We start from the raw sequence: 15,419 nt of genomic DNA on the forward strand, positions 1-15,419 counted from the left end.
ATATTACACAAGCCAATATTAGATTGATATTTGAATGGATTGATTAACATATACCATATGCATGGAGTTTTAATAAAACAATTCGTTTTAGTGTCATGATTTATATAATTATATATGAGTAAATCTCTAGACCAAAGTGACAACCTGCAGAATCTAGTCATCTTGTTCATTGGTCCATGAAGTATACTGATCCAGTATCAAAGTTATAATTTTGAACATTAACAGAGTTCTACTTCATATTTTTCTAAACATGCATTTATATGAGGTATTATACCAGGTTTCATGTCACACTGATCAAACGTCGCCAAGTTCCAGTTTGCATAGCAAAGGTTGTTGGTTTCCTTTTGCTTTAAATGTGTTGCTTGCTATTGCTACAAGGTCCTCTAAAGATATATTTACACAGATTTTACACCACATATATATGTAACTTCTTTTATTTCAAGCCATAACTTGAAAAGGTAAACCTTTCAAGATTCATAAATTATAAGTTTTTGTGTGCATAGGAACATGAGTTATTTTTGGCTTATTAGGATCTTCTCATCAAACTACCCTCTACATCATAAGCTTTACGACCTCTCCAGTTCAACTCCGACCTCTTTCACAAATGCCATCCAGTTACCTGCTCAAGGAAACCATGCTATCATAGGAGAAAGTAATGTGTTTGATAAGATTGCCATGCTAGAAGGATGTTCTTGATATAACAATGATAATGGACGACGGGGCAACTTTAATTAACATGAAAGAAATACAGTTAGCGAACCTGCAAAATTTAGGCATGCTGATAATCAGGTATAGGTACTCCAAGTCCTTCAGTTAGCTTTTTGAAAGAATTTTGCAATCTTTTAGTAACTGGCCCGACTGTACCATCACCTACTACACGCCCATCGATCTTTAAAACCTGTTATTGTTGACAACTTGTACTATATCAGTTATCAAAATGTTGCGTGTTTTGACTATGACCATAAAGCAAATTAACTTGATATTTAGACAAGTATGGATAAGTTTTTGAGGCATCACTAAGAATTCAATATGGTCATATACAAAAAAGAATGACTATTAAAGAATATGAAGTACTGACTAAAGACTTAAAGAACATACAATATCTAAAACTATCTTAATTAGCATAAGAATGGATCGGGTAGAGGTTATGCTTCCTCTTTAATGGGTTAAACCGTTGAAGTATTACATTATCTAGAACGGAAACAAGTCAAATGGTTGAACGGGTTACAAGTCAACCCATCACATTTTAATATAAAAGACTTCCTACTGAGTAAGTATATATGTCATTATTGAAATGATATAGTTATTGTGATCATATTTGAGACTTAATATTCAACGAGAGTAAGTACCCGCGTGTTGCGGCGGTGATATGGTGGAGGTGATAGGTCATAAAGTGTGATAGCCAAATGCCTTAACCGTACGGGTTCCGCCCTCGGATTTAAAAATTCGTCGAAAGTATATCAAATGACATCTCTAATGAAAAAGCATGAAATTTTAGGAACACCCATATAATTTTTATAACTTATCGATGTACGGTTTTTGAGATAAAAGATTTTGAATGAATTGGAGGAATAAATGATTTATGGAGGAGAGAGAAAAAAAAAATGATTGGTTGAGATTTAAGGAGAGAGAAAGGTTATTATAGCTATTTTAGGTAAATATAGAATAGATAGAGGGACATTTTGGGAAAAAGTAATGTTGAAACTTAAAATTTAAAAAAGGGAATTTGCTTTATAATATAGTATAGATATAAACTACTCAAAACTTTAGACCAAAAGTATTTAGGGCCGGCAACTTAAACGAAGTACTTGTTTTTTTTTTGACCCGTTACCCAACAGCTTGGCCCGTCCTTCTGCCAACTCTAGCAGAAGTAGAAATCAAAAGATCTCAGAGATGACAAAGACTTAAGTATACAAATGGCAAATGGAGACATAGAGTTGCAATAGAGTCACTTACAGGGCTGAGTTCTCCCATGGTCCCAGTAGTCCACACCTGAAATTAGATATTATTTTGGTAAAGCTCTACAGCTTCAAAGAATGTATATACATTATCATGAAGAGAAACATCTTGTGAAGAAAACATCTTTTAATCATTCGAACCTCATCTGCAGTATGAAACTCTGATAGGCTGATCCGCCGCTCCTCCAAAACCAAGTTCTCATTCTTCACAAGGTCCATGACCTTCATCAAGTATATACATTATATGTATAAGTAATAAATGTTAGAACAGTCGATATGAATATTTTAACCTGTTAGTATGGAATATATAAAATCCTACAGTTGCTCGAGTGATGCCTGGAAGACAGTAATCAGCATGAGGTGTCATAACAATACCTTTCTTCACCAAAAACTGCATTGTAAATAAAAAATGTGTTAGTAAATATAATAATAAGTTATTCGAGGAATTTGGAATTATTGAAATGATAAAAGCGTAGACATACAATGTTTGTAGCATTTGTTTCAGACACGTAACCATCCTTGTCGAGCATGACTGCATCATCAGCATTTGCATTGTTCCCTTCTATCTGCATCAGCTTAACGAGTTACTAACTTGAACCACTTTAAAGAACATAAAAACTTGGAAAAGAAATATGTTACCTTTGCGAGTATATTGTTGAGGAGGTTGTTGTGGTGAATCTTGGAATCCAAATTCTGGCAAAAGGTTGAAAAAAGATGACGTTACTAATCAAAGAAAGTTGCAAACAGTTCTCATGGATTTCTATTATGTTCATGCTTAATAACAGCTGGTAGCATCTTCATAGTTATGCGGTTGAATGGTTCATACAAAGTTCACACAACGAGTTATGGATGAATGCTTACTATGTGTGGGAGAGAAAAAAACCAAGATAAAATAACACATTTGAAGCATATGACATCATTACATTATTACATATGTATAAGAGCCTGTATTTAATCCAATGTCTTACATTTGGTGAGTTACGACGAGTGGTTGCAGTCACCAAAGTAATACCCTTTGTATTGTCATAGACTGGTGGTTTCCACTCTGCAAGGACTGCACAAGAAGTTCAAAAACAAAAATAAAAAAACAATAAAACTTAGCGTTTTATTGGAAATATCTGTTAAATTTGGTCACCAATTAGGCAATTAGCATACCAGAACTGAGTTGAAGGATTTATATATTCTGAAAGTTATGTTATGAATCTGTTGGCCAAATTCTAAAACATGTAGGAATAATAATAAGGTTATTGTTAGTAGGGTGAAGCTGATTGTAAAGTTCATTCCACAATATGAATTTATTGGTTAATATACAAGGTTCACGTCAACCAACTATCTCCTGTCTTTCTATCTTTCTTTTCGATCAGCTAGTATTTGTGTTTGATTTCGTACTAGTTCAAATAACAGTAAAGTTACTGTTATATGGTTTGGGCTCGAACAAACCGTAGGGGTTCTTGATTCTTGTCTATGGTTCTTGGTTATCAGACAAAGACTGAAAGGGTTATTAAGGGTGCAATAAAATCTAGCTAGGTATTATAAACTCACAAGGGTGTAAAATTCTAACAAATTTAAATATTGTTTTCAATTACATTTCTTCATACCTATTAAGGTGCATCCATAAAGATTGAAACCTGGGCTCATCCCTGAAGTAACCTTCTTGCCACGTGTCAAACTTAAACGTATATGTGCATTGTCAAACATCCCATTCCTAATCAGTGTCTTGAATATGGCATCCTTAACCTATAATCATTGATATATATAGATGAATCAAATGCGGCAAACTTAAATAAGCAAAAAAAAAAGCGCATAACATCCAAAGAATCTAACCTCATCACGAGTTGGTACATTATTAAAAGCTAGAGCTTTTGCCGAGTCAAACAACCTGAAATACAAAGTAATTTAATTGATAATCACTATCATCTTAGAATAAAATAACTTGGCTTTATTTGCTGACCTGTCTAAATGTTCTTCTAGCTTGAACACTTTCCCTTTATAAATTCTTAGTCCTTCCCATACCGAATCACCACCTTGGACAACCGAGTCAAATACTGATACCTTTAAGGTCACAGAGAAACAATAAGAGTATGATATTTTTTTAAATTATAGTCTTTATAGATGGATGTTATGGGTGTACCATTGCACTGTCACGGGGTAAAATTTCATCACCAACCCACACAAGAAGCTTTTCGTTGGCAGGAACTGGAAGAGATGGTTTTGGAAGCTTGGGAAATCTTTTTTGTCTTGCATGACTCCTTAGCATGTTATAGAAGGGTAAACTTTGCTCCAGCAAGTCATAAAGCGATTGCGGAAATGGCTAAAATGGGAAAAACTGAAACTAAATGAGATTCAAAAGAAATAGAAACTTCTACTTCACTAACTGGTCTTTTTCGTACCGTTCGAATATTTATACTTCATCTTATCCTAGAAATCAAAACCAAATAGAGGGTTTTCTACCAACTTCATAAGCATGACTTACATACCGGACGATATTTTATAGATTGCGAAAATCCTGTAGATTTGTGCACACTTTTGTACCACCATGGAGCCCAAAGGCCATCAACAGATTTTGGACCAGCTTCCCATCTGGATATATATAGACAAGGCATAAAATGATTTATATCTATATATGAACTTGATGAACCTGTCTAAATGACATTAGCACTATTCTCATATATAATTTCATGAAAAATGAATATTTTCAACAAGTTTCAGTTTTAAGATATATTAGGCTTGGCTGTAACAAAGAAATTAGTCAAATTACATGCCGGTCTACAAGTCCAATGAGATGATACAAAGTTAAAAGAAGCATTATCTCTGCTTGTAGACACTGGGCACATAGTTGTGAACTACAATTACACCACTGCCTTTTACATGTAGCGCCCATTTTAGGTGGGAATATTGACCCATTTACTTAGAAATGAGTAAATTTGGGTGGTTGTAATTTTATATTTGTCCGGTTAAATTGGTGGAAAGTCACCCTTGGTGTAAGTTTAATGCATAATCTCTCATTAACTCACTTTATTTTAAAATAGCACATTTGAGACACATTTACTACCAAAACTGTTTAGCTTTTTGGTCCAAAGTGTTTTGGGTCAGCCCAACCCATCCAAATACATCTGTTTTACCTAAACCTGCTATGACCCATTACCCAACATGTCCATTTTTCACATCCATGAAACCATACAAGCTACTTTCACATAAGTATCTAAAAGTAACAGCTAACCATTACAACAATGACATACCTGAGCATTGAAGCCTGAAATGGGATATCAAGATCTTCACAAAGTCCACGTAAGGCAGCCTGCATGCGAAGTAAAACCAGAGAGACAAAAAATTTAAATATCGACAAATAACAATAGAAACGGACGCTGTACAAACCCTTAGTTTCAGGGTAAAAATACACGATTGAATTAGTTATGGACCTATGGTTCTGAACTACAAAGTTTTAATATCAATAGAAATGCATAAGAACAGCTTAATAATATTAATGATGTGTGTTGATAAATGAATGGAGAACCTCCGGGTCTTCTTGAAGTTGAGCTGCATCGATAATAGGAGGGGGATTCCCTGCTGCACAAAGTTCACTGTATACAGAAACCAGGTCTGCCAAGCCCAGTTCATGGAAGGATGATGGGACAACCTTGTCAAACGATTGCTGGTAACAAAAACAATAAATAACTTAATATCAACTTAGAAGTTGAAACCCGTTTTTCTGGTTCTTAAATTCGAGGTAGACTATTGTCACAAAAATATGAAGCGTACCAATATATCAAGGGGATTCCGAATCAATATAAAGTGTTTTCCATTCTTTATCAACTCATCACTTAAGCCAGGAAGATTTTGTTTTGCTATATGCTGCAAAAACAATGCTATGGGCTCATTAAAAGGGACAATAGCAAATAGTATGTAACAAAAATATCAAGTATGCAGCATAATGGTGTTTGATTCTACTTCCTAAATTAGTTGTAATCAATTTGGTATGTTTTTAATTTCAAGTGAGTTGAACTTGGAGTTTAAGTTATTGATCCTTTAAAATAAGAGTCATATGTTAGGTTTTTGTTGAGGTCAAGAAAAAAGTGATCGCTAATGAGAGTCGCTTTATAAGTATCTCCTCCGGTTATACAATCATGTCAAGGGTCGATTATTGTAATCTAACCTATAGATGAGCATTGTGAGAGATTTCTATAGTGTTGAGAGAGCCTCCATTCTTGTAAACCCATTTATATAGTGATTTGTAGTTGTCGATTAGGCTTAACAACCCAAAGCAAGTATATCCTTGTGTCATTTGCTTTTTCTGTTTTTCCATCGTTGACTATATTTGTGTGCTGATTTCTTTGTTTGTGGTGATCGATCTCAACACATCAACTACAACTAAAACCTGAAACAAGAATAAAGAACTAATTACCTTACAATAACGATACTTCTTTTCTCCCGGACCATAAATGATGTTCCTCACAACCTTATTTCCGTCAGGCTCCTGTGAATTTCAAAAACAAAAAGTAAGACACAATGGGCTTAGCACTTCATAGACTGATATTGTATTAACATCTACGGTTAAAAAAAGGAATATGTAATTACCATTGTTGAAAGAAGTTCTTCTCTATACGGCCTATCAGCCCCTGTCACCCTTAAATAGTGTGCATATAGAGGTTCATCAAGAACTTCTGTATCATCCCTCTGACGAATATAAATTGTGAGAAAATTATTTTTTCAACACTACTTATTCGGACAAATCCATGTACCATGTTGGCTAATGCAAGAAATTAATGTATGCATATAATTTTATGACATAATCTCTGCCACTATTCATCAGCTTTCTCTCTACAAAAACACCCCAAGAACACCCCTCCTTATACTACCACTTCTTCCCCACTTCTTCCACTATTCATCCATTATTTAGTTTTTATAGTTTTATTAATAATAATAACAAATCTTATATAAATTTAAACAAAATCTAGATCAAAAATTAGGGTTTAAAAGTAAAATTTTAAAACTATAAAAACTATTTCGTAAATAACTTAAAGTTGAGGGGCTAAAAACAAAATTTAATATTATATTATATATAATATAATACGGATCGAGCATCTTCTTCCTATGTCTATATATATATATACACACCTATATATATATACTACACACACATCACACACACCTGCACACACACACACTACATAATATATGTATATATATCCTGCACACACACTACATACAAAACTGCAAAAAGTTTTTTTTTTTTTAATTTTAAAAGCTAACAAATTCGAGTTCGGGACCCACTAGCAAGCAAGAATGCGCATCTATAGTTGGAACAAACGGTCCGGACGCGGGAATGGACGCTGCCGTGCTACTAGCGTCTGTTTTTGGTGATGCGTCGGCCGCACCAAGGAAGTAGCTATAAGGACCGGCCTTATAGAGTAGTTTTAGAAAGTAATCATCCTCTGATAATTGACTACTTGGTGACCAAATAGGTTCGAAAATCCAACAAAATGATATGGCAAAGCTACATGACAACGCAATGTACGCACTATTCAATGTATAACCGATATAGGTAACACACTTTGAGCAACAGAGTTGGTTGCCATTTCTTTCCAAATATGCAAGTTGTTGTATGAAACGGAATAATTTTTTTGGCAACTAGTAGTATACCGCGCGATGCAATGATACGGTATACAAAAAACGTTGCTTATATGTGGTGGTAGACACAACAGCAATAGGTGGTGGTAATTATGTTCGCAATTTTTGCATCGACGAACCATTAGTAGGGACTCTTTATTCATTTGACTCATTATCACTCACATCAATGACTTCTTTCCATTTCCAATTAATCAAATTAATTTTCCATTTTCATTTTTTGGCTAGCAAGCATGTAGTGATTCATGATATCGTCTTGTAAATCATATCAAATTGCAAGAGCCATGAAGGTGTAAATATGGACTCAACTTGTATAAATTAAGAAGATGGTCCGTGAATCTTGTAAATAAAACAAGTATTAAAGTAAAACAAATAAAACATTATGTATCTATGCACTGAAGATCACCGTGCATCATGAAAATCATTATGCATCAATTGGTTCGTGAATCTAAGTGCATCAATTTAATCATGATCTAAGGGTCAAGATTTTGTCTTATTTGTTTTACTTTAATAGTTGTTTTACAATACTCAACCCCTAAATAAATAATGTATATAGATGTATATCCCTATTAACTTTTTACGTCAATTAGTTTTACAACAATTATCTAAACCACTCGATGCCGTCTCTACCACCAACAGTCGTCGCCATGATCACTGCCGCATTACGCGTGCACCGTGTTAGTTTATTTTAGATGGTAGGTATGTGTAGTTGATTATTTCTTAATTCTAACCTCTCGAGGATAAGTTCATTTAATTCAATAAAAACCACACTTTAATTCTGGATTTTTTTTAATTAGAGTCAGCATAAAAGATATGTATTTTTTTAATCAAAAGCAACCCTTAAATTTTATGATAAGATGGCAATTATTTTATACATGTTCCAAGACCTTCATATCTTTTCAGAAAGATCAGTAAATATATAATGAAAAATGCTAAATGCAACCCTAAAAGTTGCATTTAATGTGCATAAAAAAAATTATATCATATTAAAAGCTCACCCTGAACTTTATAGTAAGTGTATAGTTATTTAATACACCTTAACTACGTTACGTTTAGCAAAACCTTATTGATATGTGTTTATACGTTTAAATTTTAATGTAAATAGGGCTAAAAGTAGCAATGATCCATATCAATATTCAATAGATCAATTGGATATATGTCGTTAAAAAAGAATATTTTGAGATGATCAAAAATTAAATTTATACGTATTCGAGGTATATATTATACCAATCCTAATAGTCGTATGATGTGCGGTAGCTATATAAATTGTATCATAAAGAAATTCGAATATGCCTTATACATGATTTGTGAGTATGAAATAAATTGTGGCTAAAGTAAATCCATGAGCGAAGCTAAATTATAATAAACAGTAATAATGATAAATATAATATATGTTTAGTTTGAATTTTAGATTTACTTTAAATTTTTAGAACCACATCAAAATCGGAATTTGTAAGCATAATGGATGATAACAAATAGCCTTATTCCGGATCGTAAACTCAAACTTTTGAAGCCTTAATGTTAATAACTTATTACGAGTATAAATTAATATAAGTAATAGGAGTTGAAGAATTGAGAAAGAAAAATAGACAATTTATTAATGAGAAAACGATCAATTAAATAAGGTAGTATTTTTTGTATTAATAAGCCAAGAGGAGTTTAGTTCCAAGTCTAATAAGGAAATTGAATTTATATACAACTAAAAAAACTAATTTAGCAAAATAAATAAATTAAAATGACACGTGTCGATGAAGGATTACACCACGTGTAATTTTAAGAACATGACAATCTTGTTTTAGTTTATTGATAGATAGATGTATGATGTTAGAACTAATAAATAAAAAAATAAAAGAATTATTAATTAAAAAAAGTTAAAAGAAAAAAAATATTTTATAATATAGATATATCTTAAATTTGCAACCAAATCCATTCTCTCGTTATCACCAAAATGTTCACAGTCGTCAGTCGGTACCTAAAATCTTTTTCTACCACACTCTAAAATACTGCCCGGGGACCAATACCATGAACTTCCCAACCTCAAATCACCATTATATATATTAAACTTCATTACATAGTCTAGTCTAGTCTAGTCTAGTCTAGTCTAGGGGCTCATTACATTAGACGGTCAATGTTTTAAGATAAACCTCTAGTCCCTTTCATAGATATCAAACAAATAAAGTACTTTGCTTATACTTCCCATAGAAAAAATATTACATTATAGTGATTATAAGATAGATAAAATAATAATATTTCTAGTATCATAATTTTTGTGAATAGTACTTTGCTTATTCTCTTTTTTTCTTTTTAAAGATTGTCAAAGAAAAATCATATGTTGTTACTAGTAATAATAAAAACTAGTATTACTTTTAACATAAATTTTCTTGACACAACCTTCAACTTGATTGGATTTATCCAAACATATATGTAACATGAAAATGAAAGCAAAAAATAGTAAAAGATGAAGAACATTCACTGAATATCTATGACATTTTGCTACAAAACTTTCCAAACTTGGATATATTATATAATTTATAAGATTCAAATCTATATAGACACACACAAACTTGATGAAATGAACCAGTCATATAAAAATATGTGTACCTGAGCAAAAGAGTACATAAGACTAGTGCTTAAAGATCTTGGAGCAGACCATGAATGAATCACTTGTGTTGTTTCTTGCTCATCTTTACCCATTTTTTGGTACTATAATTTATTTCCACCTCCAACTTCCAATTCAAACTTATAATATGTTTTCTGCTTGTATATATATACAAACAATTATTATGTGGAAGGAAGGAGGAGCTGGTAGTTTTTGGGATTTATGATACAACAAAAAAAAAACTCTCTGATCACTTGGGTTTGCCGTTTGTGTATGTGTTGTATGTGATATGTTTTTTTGGATATATAAAACTAGTACAAAACCGTATATATAAATGGCATAAATCATTGCGTATATAAACTGAAGTCTACCGTCTGACTGTTTGTAAAATGGCATAAACTATTTACAGTAGACTTTTTCATCTACAATTTTCTTAGTTTCTATATCACATTTTATTCATCTCCTTCATATCATTTGAAACCCATCTTTACTTTATTAAAAACACAATACATCTAAACTTATAATAACATATAGAATATGAGGGGTATCTTCTAAATCCACTATATGGACCCCAGAGATGAGTTTTTCCCAAGATCTCGGGTTCGAGTCTTGGGTTTCTCATCTCAAGGTATTTTCCATGAGGAAGGGGTTGGAGGTCTAGCGATTTGTTGGTTAAGATTGACTCCAGCACGTCTGAATCGAAACTAACTTTACAAAAAAAAAAGATAAAGGGGATGATAATATAAAGTTGTTAGGTACCTAAGCTTAGGTGTGAAACACTCACATATTGTTTTTTTAACCCATAAAATTCATGAGCTCAATCATTTATTCATTAATCAAAAAATATTAAAAAAGATTGTATATGAGGAGTTTCACACATTAACTTAAGTGTCGGACAATCTTATATTCTATTTTTCCTTAAATAAATATATTTGTTTTTATCAAATTTTCCAACAAACATTAAACTTTTAAATTAGTTTTTCTGAAAGCATTTAAAGGTTTTTTTTGTTAAAAACAATAAATAAATATATTTATCTTTATCAAATGGTCTCTCAAATAAAAATGTTCAAAAAGAACAATGAATTTGTAAAAAAGAACATAGATGTAGGTACTCTAAACTCTTAACAAGCCTAATTCTAGCTCGACGTGCTCCTTCAATGGCTCAATATGAAAGACGACCAACACGTGCTCCTTCAATGGCTCAATATGAAAGACGACCAACTCGTGTAACATGAAGTTACCACATACTAACACCATTTATCATAAGGTCAAACGATTTGCTTTTCTTATGTAACTTTGTGTTATATAACAACTAAGAAACCACTATATCAAAACCCCCCACCAAACGCCCCTCTTTACAAATATTCATATCTAAGAGCGCGTTTGGTTCGCGGAATGTTTTTGGAAGGAATGGAATCTTTCAAAGGAATTGGAATCTGAAGGAATGAAATTTGACGGAATGTTTTTGATTTTTTGAAGATTCAAGTGAAGGACGGAATGAGATTCCTTCCCCCATCCTCAAGGAATGGAGATTCCATCAAATGAGGGAATGTTAACATTCCAACGGAATGTAATTCCTCTATCTTTAACCAACCAAACACACTAAGGAATGGAATTCAATTCCAATTCCATCAAATTCTGTGAAACAAACGCGACCTAAGAGTCCAAGACGTACATATAATATATCCAAGACATTTCTTAGCAACGCGTGACATTTGGTAATTTCACTTGTTAAAGTTTGAAAATATGTGAAAGAAAATGTTAATATTACTAAGTATGAAGAATTTTAGTAAATCGTAATGATTTTAACTTATATTTTGGATTAATAAATATAAATATTTACTTATAAACGTGAATAAATATCACTTATTTCATACGAACAATCACCAAAATTTATATTTGAAAAAACTTGAGGGTTAAAATTTTGGTGTAAAAAGATGTTTCAAAAATATAGAGACATAACTTTTTTAATGGAATATGTATGATGTTGAAACCAAAGTTACTGTTATTTGCACTTAAAAGTATTTGGCAAAAAATATAATTCCTTAAAAGTACCTGCTACCAATGAAGCCTAGACCCACATGTAAAGTTTAAATATTCGGGTTTGATTCTTTGGGGTGCCCAGATCATGTGGAGATTAGGATGGAGGTATTGTACGGCATCATATGACTCATATGGGGTGAGTCGATAAGTATCCAATTGTGATACTGGGATTAGGTTCCCTTCATTACTCTTTTTTCATAATTAATTACTCTTTTTTAAAATTTTATATTACAATTTAACTTTTACCCTTTAATTATAAAGAATTCATATCTTTTACGTAACTGTCGACTTTTTGCCACATGTATAAGTGTAAACTTTGATATCACTACTTAATCCATTCAATAAAGAAAGAAGGTAAACGGGCCGTAGGAATCATGTCAATAGATCTCGGTTTGTGAACACTTTGTTAAGTATTAAATCGTGTACTTGGATCAGATGAATTATATTTTAGTCGTATAACTTTTATGATCTCTGAATAGGTCCATATTTTAAGACATTAACTACGTTTCTTTAGCAAGTGTTAACCAGCGGTTGACTAATAGAGGATCAACTTTTTTATGAAGTTTAATTCTAGTGAAAGTGTAAGTCTAAGTGTGCAAATACCCGATAATACCTCTATATCAATAACAATGGCTAACAAGTTTCACTGGTTTGGTGACTGAACCAGTTCAGTGAAACGATCCAAATTTTAATCAGGAAAATAAATTTAATGTAAATGCAAGAAACTAAAGACTGAAATTATATAATACTTTATATAATAAAGTAAATACCAGTGGAAGACAATGTATACTCTTCAAATATATGTAATCAGTTATGTTTAATAAAATACAAAGGTTGTTGCGGAATTAAGATAAATACTTAAGTGTAATATCTTAACAACCCTGAAATACAAGTGATCTAAAATACTTGAAAATACTCAAATAGATACAAACACTAAGAAGTGAAATGTTCAAACTCGAAAAAATATCTTAAAGTAAATTTCACAAGTTTGCACGGTTAAACTTTCAAGCACCTTGCAACTTGTGAAATGTTTTTTATTTATAGGTAAAGTTCATGATAATGTGATGTGGTTGAGAACATTTAAAGAATAAATTTAATTCCTTAACATGCGTATATAAAGTATGTTTATAAAAGTCACTTATGATATGACATTTATTCTCAAACACCTTTTACACAACCTTGTACTTTATAACAGACAACATGGTATTATATGTATGAAGGTTTGTAAAATAAATGGTCTTCCTCGTAATCAGTGTAAAGTTTAGTAAAGACTTTCCACTGAAATGGCTTCAGTCTTCGATCAGTTGTAGAACTTTCTTCTCAGCCCCACCATTGAGATGATTATCTTTTTTTAGTCTTTAGTCTTCGACTTCAGATAAATGCTCCAGTTAATATGATTTTGACTTAAGTAAAGCTTTGGTGAACAATCTAAAGCTGAGATGTTTATACAAAGTATGTTCATTAGTTTCAACTTTTTTTTTGACAAATTATACTTTGTCGTCTTTCGACCTAACATAAATGTTTTATTAACTTTATAGTTTAGATAACGATGAGCCTCAGCTCAAAGCTTTTGTACCAAATAGGATAAAAAATGAAAGCAAAAGTCAATATTAGGAAATTGAGAGAGTCATTGGTCGATTAGTTATTAGAATAACTGTTTATATATATATATATATAAAAGATAATGAAAAAAATAAAAATACTAATAATGATAAAAATAAAGATAGATTAATTTATTGGATATATTATATATATTAGTTATTATTCTGGATTTATTATAATTAATTTATTGACTAAAAAGTCTAAATTGATGATAAATAACAAAAAGGTGTAAAGTAAAATCAAAATTGAAAGCAAAAATTAATTAAAAAATCAAAAATTGTAACTGGTCGATAACTTATCAGAACAAACGTCGTTTTGATTGAGTATATAAGAAAAAGAATAGGTGAATCTTGTCTTATATATAAACGAAGTTCGTCACCCGGGCGCTGCCCTGAGAGACATTACATATATTGTGTGAAGTAACTTTAAAATTTATAATTTGTTCCCAAAATAACCTATGTTCACCAATGTAACGTATAATGTTGTTCATAAACGACATGTACCTTTGAGGTTGGTTGAACCTCTTGGCCAAATATGACTCCTTAACAGATAAATTAAGCGACAGGTAGACAATACTAACTTGAAACAAATACGACATCCTCCTACGCCCATTAGAGAAATAGAGTTGATTTAGTGAAAATTTTGTAAATTCCGTTAGACACTCAAATAGCTCTTAACAATTGTTAATGACCGTTAAAACAAAGGGACGTAACTCCTAGTTAGGGAGAAGGACCTCATGTACAACAGTTTTTTTAACTGGAGTTAAACACTTAAACAAAATCTAACGGTTGTTAATGATTGTTAGAGCTTTTGTAATTTTGCTAATGACAGGGTTGCAAAAGTTTTAACGAAAGGGATGAATATTGCTAAAAAGGTAAAAAGAATAAAAAAATGTTGCACGCATTTCCATACTTATATATAGAGTATCTATTATATAAATAAAACAAAATTTTAATGACATAATTATTTTCAAAAAAATTCTTGCATGACATCCTTAGAAATTTTTTTAAAAATTGTTTCTTTTAGTTTAATTGTTTTATGACATCATCTTCCATCTTTTTGTTTTCAATCTTTTTACTCTGAAGTTTTTTAAAACCTGACAAAGTCTAATGTAAAATAACATTTTTGTTTATCCAACCATATGTCATGTCTTATCAAATACGTCTCACTAATTCTATTATCATTTTCTTTATAACTTACTCACACTACAAGAAATTTGTCGCATGTATGCACTTAGTCTACGCACTTAGTAGTAATGTTTTTGATGTTTATCTTTTTGTATCTCATAAGCTTAATATCTTAAATATACCCGCATATCACCTGGGTTTATATGATAGTATAGTAATAAAAGAAATTCTTATAAAGTCATCTTTTTAACAATTTTCTTATGTGGCACAACCGTGACTGTTTATGGTTGACACTTTCATTATAAGAATAATAGTTTGACATCATTTATTTCTACAAGATTTTAATTTTTACTTAATGTGTCTCTATACTGTATTTTAAATCCATGGTGACTTAAAAAAAATAATAAAAATAAATCATGAGCGTAATTTATATCTTCTAATATCCGGTTTTTCATTGATAATTAG

At 31.5% G+C, this 15,419-nt stretch overlaps 1 protein-coding gene across 1 annotated transcript; it reads right to left on the reverse strand.

Annotated features, from left to right (window-relative positions):
- Positions 1-239: 239 nt before the first annotated feature.
- Positions 240-10,464, reverse strand: LOC122607191 (branched-chain-amino-acid aminotransferase-like protein 2). The gene is made up of 19 exons (XM_043780116.1): positions 10,185-10,464; positions 6,534-6,632; positions 6,361-6,432; positions 5,718-5,810; positions 5,473-5,610; positions 5,198-5,256; positions 4,436-4,538; positions 4,090-4,269; positions 3,910-4,010; positions 3,783-3,837; positions 3,557-3,695; positions 2,927-3,012; positions 2,598-2,651; positions 2,441-2,524; positions 2,278-2,349; positions 2,100-2,180; positions 1,957-1,992; positions 761-898; positions 240-619 (listed from the first exon to the last, which is right to left on the reverse strand). Exons 1-18 carry the CDS (start codon positions 10,275-10,277, stop codon positions 770-772), a joined length of 1,674 nt encoding a protein of 557 aa, XP_043636051.1. The 5' UTR covers positions 10,278-10,464; the 3' UTR covers positions 240-619; positions 761-769.
- Positions 10,465-15,419: the final 4,955 nt, after the last annotated feature.

Source organism: Erigeron canadensis, chromosome 7, assembly GCF_010389155.1.
Source record: "Erigeron canadensis isolate Cc75 chromosome 7, C_canadensis_v1, whole genome shotgun sequence".
NCBI lineage: Eukaryota > Viridiplantae > Streptophyta > Magnoliopsida > Asterales > Asteraceae > Erigeron > Erigeron canadensis.